Genomic DNA, 7381 nt, shown 5'->3' on the forward strand with positions numbered 1-7381 from the left:
GAGAGAAATTGAGAGAAATACTAAAAAAAGAGTCATTTAATCTACTTTTCATAGTAAAAATATTTTCTGAATTTGGTCACATGCATTTTTACTTCTCAAGTTTAAAAGGTTTTTCCATGTTAATCCTCATATATTGTTCTTCCTTTAATATTACTTTTTTATTATGTCTCCATATACATTTGCAAGTGACCATTTGCCATAAGCAATATATACATTAAAAATTACGACCCAATGTACGAGGTTCTCACTTGGTGTGTGGAGAGAGTACATGTATCAAGCCTTAGCCCACAAGTGAAAAAACTATTTCATGATTTATACCCATAACTTCAGTCACTAAGTAACAACCTAGTGTTGCTCCAAGCTTAAATCGTAAACAATCTTCAATATAGTGCAAAGCTGAATTGGACTATAGGAACAAAGTTTTTCAATTACGTTTGTGAAAATCATAAAACACAATAGTGAATATTATGACATGTTCCTGGAACAACATCAAATACAAACTTCAAAAAGATTCTCACCTTGATTTGCTTAAAGCATATTAGACTTTCTCCCTTAGTTTACTCCATGCCATCATTCGTAGATGAAAAACCATGTAGCTCTTTTCAATCTTGTTATCTTTGATTGCTACTTTAATTCTTTAAAGCACCTTAACTCTCACCATAGTTCATGGCCTATGATCTTCTGTCCACGCAAAAACAATTAAAGTGGACAGTTTTAATGTCACCATATATACGTGGATGCAAGCAATGTTCTTCAACTAAAGAATGCAGAATACTGATGTGGATGACTTCCCTAGCTAGCTTGTAGATAAATTATATTTAACTATTTATTCTATTGCAAAATTGCATTCTATGTACATGCCTCAACACATTCATCATACAACTCACCCTGATATAAATAAAAAATTTACGGACAGAAGTTCAGAACACAAGATTAGTGCACACGAGCAGATTGGCCGTGAGACGGCAGTGGGGACGCAGTTGGAGTCAGATGCATAGGAGACCGGTTTGGCACCGGAGATCTTCTTCCAGGAGTGTGGACTCCTCTACGATGATCCGAGTGGGAATTTCGGCCTGCAGTTTTGGGGGCTTCTATCTGTTCAAGAGTTGCCAAAACATCTGTCATTGGAGGCCTTGCCTTTGCTTCACTATTAAGGCATTGTAGAGCAAGTGTAGCAGCCATGAAGGCTCCTTTTTGTGGGTATTGGCCCTCCAACTTGGTATCCATGATTCGGAATAGTTTTCGTTTATCGCCCAAATAAGGTTTTGCCCAGTCCACCAGATTATGCTCCACGCCGGCCATTGTTTTATCAACAGCGCGTCTTCCGGATAAAAGTTCAAGCAACACAACCCCAAAGCTGTATACATCACTTTTGGCTGTCAGTCGACCTGTCAATTAATTATATACAAATGAGTCTTCTTCTGAGCTATCACATGGAACAGAACAACATAAAAACATGATCAACCTAAAAGATCAGTAACCGAATCGCCCTTATTGAAATGAAAAAATGGATTAGAATTCTGAAGGAAAATCATTAAGGCCATCGACCCTAATTATTGGTGTAACAAGCAATATCTCAGGAATTTATTATCAGTTGTTCCAGTGAAAAAACCAAATTAATGATCAGAGTAATACCTACACACTTAAAAGATTGATTAATGCTATAGCGTGTTGAAATGAACATTAGATGATGGAAGATTTCTAACCATAAACATCAATAACCAGGTCAACCATCGATAATGGTTTAGGTGAATCTAAATCATACCAGTTGCCACATATTCAGGTGCTGCATATCCTTTGGTACCCATGACTTGAGTAGACACATGAGTTCTGTCACCAGTAGGACCCGCCTTAGCTAAGCCAAAATCAGAGAGCTTAGCATTGAAATCCTACAATCCCAGTCCATCATAAGTACAAAGTAGTTTATACAAATAATAAAAAAAGAAGAAATTATATCATTCATTCTCATTATTCTTACAGCATCCAGTAGGATGTTAGAAGCTTTAAAATCACGGTATATGACTTGTGATTTGGCATTATGAAGAAAAGAGAGTCCTATCGCAGCACCAATGGCTACTTTCATCCTCACTGACCATGGCAGTGGTTGTGGTCCTCCTGTCAAATACAGTTTACCCATAAATCAGAAACCGATGTGATTTTCCTAAGTGAAGTTAGATAAAAAAAAACTAAGTTATCTGTTATTTCAGCAATCAGCAAACTGAAATTAAATTTGTATTTTGACAGATAAAGGAGACTATTCCTTGAGGACACGGTAATCTATTCTTGTAGATTTCTTTCTTATGCGTTTATTTGGTGACAAAGATTAAGGCAAAAGTTGAACAGACTGCGAATTATGAATTAGAAGCGTAACGGATATATGGTAACTTACTTCTAAATAGATGGTTCTCTAAGCTCCCTTTCGGCATAAACTCATAGACCAATAGCCGGTTCTCTCCCTCCAAGCAGTAACCAATTAGTTTAACCAGATTACGATGATGCAGTTGTCCAAGGTAGTTAACCTCAGTCTGGAAATTGAATAAAGTTTCACTACTAAGCATATTACTATAGCAAAAAACAAAAGCATAATTTTTTCTTCCGTGGAAGGGGATGGAATGTGAATGTGAGAAAGCAAACACATACCAGCCACTCTTTATGACCTTGGAATCCTTCAGGCTTAAGCCTCTTTACAGCAACGACCATTCCTGAACCAGGTTTTGCGGCTGTAAATGTGTTTGGATCAATCCATCCCTTGTAAACATAACCAAATCCCCCTTCACCAAGAACACTGTCGGGACGGAAATTTCTGGTGGCGTTCTTCAGCTCATTGAACGAGAATGCCTTAAGATTGGGAGAAGACAAGATTTCACCCTCAGACCTTGGTGTGGGAAGACTTGTTAAGGAATTGCTTTTTTCACTGTATGATTGAATAGATAAACTTGAAGGAGTGCTTTTTGAGATTCCTGATGCTGAAAGAACAAAAAAATTAGCCCATATATAACGCCACAACACAAGACAAAAGGGAGAGTTTTACAATAACCTTTCAAATTCAACCATCAACAATCCTAGAACCCACTTAACGAAATTTTGAACGAGTCTAAATCTTGTCACGAAAGCTACAGATTTTTCTTTTGTTACAGTCTAAATCTTTTACGTAATGTATTTTAGCTTAAACTAAACATTTTAACTTGATTTTAGTCTAGTTGATTAAAGTTCGATTCACCATTTGATGTTAGCATGTTTCTACTTTAATGGATCAAGCATAAATTTATGATACTTTGGACAAAAGGATGAGATTGTACATCAACCCCTTATTTCACAGAAGATATGTAATACAACATAATCAAGAAGGACAAAAACACCAAACTTTATTTCTCAGAACAATATATGTCCAAAAAACACTGGGAATCACAAAAGTATCAAACAAAATAAGATCATAGGGGCAAGTTTAGTACCCACAGAGATGATGATAATAGAAGAAGGAGAAAAGAACTTAGAAAAACATAATCATTAGGTGGGAGAGTAAGATTTTGAAGAATTTGAACACTTATACTATTAGAAATCAAAGAGCCCAGACAAGATTTTGTATATCATTGATTGAATGATATTTAAATGATTGAACTGAATTAGTTACAATGAATGTCTTATATAAAAGGAAACTAACTAACCTAAGAACCCAAAATAACTAATCAACTAAAAGGTGAGTATATTTAAACTAATTATTAGTCCAACACAATATCAATCTAAAATGCAAAAATATATTTCAATATATACCCATCTAAACATCAACTAAAATAGAAAAAATACCTAAAAGAGTCAAAACTAAAAAATAAAATTTAGCACTTTGAGTAAAATTATCAAAGTTTATCCAACATCTAACCCCTATGACCAAGATTTGCATCCTTAATTAGCACAGGCCAACCTTTGAAAATGGAAAAAGGGTAATCCATCTATGGAAAGTATGAAGAGTTAAAATAGAAAGAAAATAAATGAGTTCAAAACTAGATGCAGGTTACCAGAAGTGCTTCTATAGCTTTGAGCTGCATCAACTTTTGCAGAAGAATCTAAGCAGTTACCCATTAGGCCCTAGCACACAATTCTCTGAGCAGCTTCTTCAGCAAGTACAAGAGTTAAAAATGTGATTTTTGGATATGGGTTTGGTTTCAAATTCCAAGGAAGTGAAGGAAATTTCAGCGGAAGAAGAGAAAAGGAAGGAACTTTGGGAAGAGAAGAAAGAAAGAAGAAGCAGAGGGATTATGGGTTTGGAAGGGATTGATGAAGGAAAAAATTGAGATAGAAAGGAACATAGCTTTTTGGATTCATCTATGATGACAGTGACATTAGAAGAGCGTGTGAACACAACTATGCCGAGTAAAGACTTGTTTGTCAACTTTGGCTAATTGGCTGATTCTATTTACCTATATACCCTTTATGCTGGCTCCAAATTTATGTATTCACAAATGTGAATGTTTAGGATGAATGTGTGAAACATTTTGCAGTTCACTTTGTACTTGTCCCTTGAAATTAATGCTTTATTTGGTTTGAAGAAGAAAATGATAAGATACAAGATTGAAAGAATGACTATGAATAAAAAGAAAGATATAGGAAATAGAGTAAGAATTTTATATTATGTTTGGTTTATGAAAGAAAAGTTAAGAGAAGAAAATGGGTAACAAATATGGTGAATTTTTAGTTGTTTGGTATGGTAGAAAATGAAAATAAAGTGAAGAGATTATGTTTGGTTTATGAAAGAAAAGTTAAGAGAAGAAAATGGGCAACAAATATGGTGAGTTTTTAGTTGTTTGGTATGGTAGAAAATGAAAATAAAGTGAAGAGAAAATATACTTATAATTAATAATTAAAATAATATGGATAAAACTTTAAAATGTATAAATAAACTAATATTTATTTTAGCTCTAGAGAAATATTAATTATACTTTTAAAATAGTTTGAAATGTATTAATTATACTTTTAAAACATTTTAAAATGTCAAACCACAGTTTCACTTAAAAAGTAACATTTCGAGAAACATGTATCTTAGACATGTATGTAATATTGTGGACTTTGAGGGAGTATGCTTTGTTTCATTGAAGAGGACAAAGTGAGGTGAAGAGCAGCAAGATAGATAAAAATGAATAGATTTTTATATTGTTAGGTATAATCGAAAGATTAAAGAGAAAGAAAATAAATATATAATTCTTCTCTCTTCTTGTGGTTGGATAAAAAGTGAGAAGAAATAAATAACATTGTTTTCTTAGGGACAAAAATTCACTTAAAATAAAGAGAAAATAAATAAATAGTATTTTTATTGTTGTTTATAGAGAGATAGCAAAATTCTATCATTATACATATACACCTAAGAGAGGAGAAATATATTTAGTGGGGTCGGCATACTTTTCCTTCAATCTTCTCCTCTCTCTTATTTAACCAAAGGAAAGAGATGTACACTTTCTCTCTATATTTTCTTTATTGTTTCTTTTTCTCCTAAACCAAATGCAACCTAAAAGATAGGAAATTACTTTCTACTACCTACTATTGGTAAGCAGGACCCGACCTTACTCGTTGACCCGGTATGACCCAATCATGATCAGATCCAAATAGGATCGGGTCTCATTAGGTCTAGGATCGGATTCGGGTTCAAAAATTAGACCTAGACAATATTTAAGATCACGTATGAACCAAACATGACCCGTCTCATGATCGCTTCCTCATAATGTTTGTATATGTCTTTATTCAATTATGTATAGAGTAATGACACTTTTTTGTCATAAGTATCATTGATTCTCTAATTTTTTCATCATATATACATGATTAATAATATATGACATATATCAAATTATATATTCATAGTAATAAGTAATATTGAGCAGATTTTATTTAAAATGAGTATGCATTATATTTAATCGGGTCTAGATTTGAGTTTAAATGCTGACCTTATCAAAATTTAGGGTAGGGTTACCTTTGGAACTAGGGTCGGGTAAGAGACAAGTCTCTACTCGGCCAATGCTCACCCCTACTTCCCACTTCCAAAATTGTTCATTTATTATTTCATTTCACGTTTTATAAAATTAAGATAAATCATACGTAATTTTAATTTTATCCTTATTTATTTAAGTATTTTTCACATGATTTAATAATCATTTTTAACTTATCTTCCAAAATTTTCTCAATATATTAATCTCTTAGTAATGTAATTTTGCAATACATGTGTGAAATTGTGAGAAACATTTTCAAATTTTCTCAATACATTTGCAATACATGTGTGAAATTTTCTCTACTCCCTTAATAACTTCTCTTCCGGAAGTATTCTTCACTTAATGTAATTTATGGTGGAAAATTAATTATAAAAATATTTGAAAATTCAAATGATATATTTTAGTGAAATTATATTCAATTTTTTTAATTATTTATTGAATTTTTTAAAATTATATGTATAATCTTTAGTATCAAAAGTTTTGGAACGAATGAATAATTAGTTTCCTAAAATTCTAGGAGAATTAAATTGGAAGATTGTATGTGAAAACAATCTTTGTATTGGAAATTATGTTTTCATACATATTTTTTTACTGATTTTAGTATTCTAAATATGAATTTACATCTTCTATATTATTGAGTGGTGCCTGTATAAATTTACATTTTATATTATTTTAATTACATTTTTTGTTTCAGTAGGTTTGTGTTTCCATTAGTGAAAAGTTTATCTAAAAGTTTACCTGAAGTTTCAAACCTAAATCTGAATTTAACGGGATTGAAAACAATACTATCATCTCCAACATTATCAGGTTTCAGGTAACTTGAATCCATCTAAAACCTATATGATATTATTCATGAATGTTTTCTATGAAATCATCTTCCATCTCATTTTTCCTTTAGTTTGTAAACTAACTTGGTTAAAGAAGTTGAAAACTGAAGCCCAAACATATTAACAACGATTTTTTCCTATTATATTTGGGCTGGGTTCGGAAGGGTATCTACAAGCACTACACTATAATTGATATTTAACAACACTTATACGTTGAACGCTGTTAAATGTAACTGAAAGAGAATTAACAACGCTCGTTGAAGAAAGCATTGTCAATGGTGTTATCTTTAACAGCGCTCATCGAAGAAAACGCCGATAAAGGTGAAGTTCACATATTTAACAGCATTTATTCAGTGACTATTGTTAAATGTGTTATCTTTAACCGTGCTTATGATGTTCTAGGTTTTTGGCTATAGTTAACTAGTTTAGAACACATGGTTTGAGTATAATGGTAAATTTTATTTCTCAATTGCTGCTAATTTTGTATTTTTTTTATAACTTTTGCAATTTGTTTAAAGATGCAACTTTTTGTATTTGCAGCTTGCATTGATCATTGAGGAACACATGAATACTTTGTAAGGA

At 32.3% G+C, this 7381-nt stretch overlaps 1 protein-coding gene across 3 annotated transcripts; it reads right to left on the reverse strand.

Moving 5' to 3' along the window:
• Positions 1-401: 401 nt before the first annotated feature.
• Positions 402-4328, reverse strand: LOC109341641 (probable serine/threonine-protein kinase PBL3). 3 transcript variants are annotated; one of them, XM_019579584.1, is made up of 7 exons: positions 4014-4326; positions 2641-2966; positions 2390-2525; positions 1979-2115; positions 1766-1889; positions 789-1388; positions 402-527 (listed from the first exon to the last, which is right to left on the reverse strand). In XM_019579584.1, the coding sequence occupies exons 1-6, from the start codon at positions 4075-4077 to the stop codon at positions 934-936; spliced, it is 1242 nt and encodes a 413-aa protein (XP_019435129.1). In that variant the 5' UTR covers positions 4078-4326; the 3' UTR covers positions 402-527; positions 789-933. The 3 variants fall into 3 exon arrangements, with proteins under 3 accessions (XP_019435129.1, XP_019435130.1, XP_019435127.1); XM_019579585.1 differs by having other exon boundaries at positions 408-547; positions 2641-2960; positions 4014-4328; XM_019579582.1 differs by having other exon boundaries at positions 408-547.
• Positions 4329-7381: the final 3053 nt, after the last annotated feature.

This window comes from Lupinus angustifolius, unplaced genomic scaffold (genome assembly GCF_001865875.1).
Source record: "Lupinus angustifolius cultivar Tanjil unplaced genomic scaffold, LupAngTanjil_v1.0 Scaffold_545, whole genome shotgun sequence".
Lineage (NCBI taxonomy): Eukaryota > Viridiplantae > Streptophyta > Magnoliopsida > Fabales > Fabaceae > Lupinus > Lupinus angustifolius.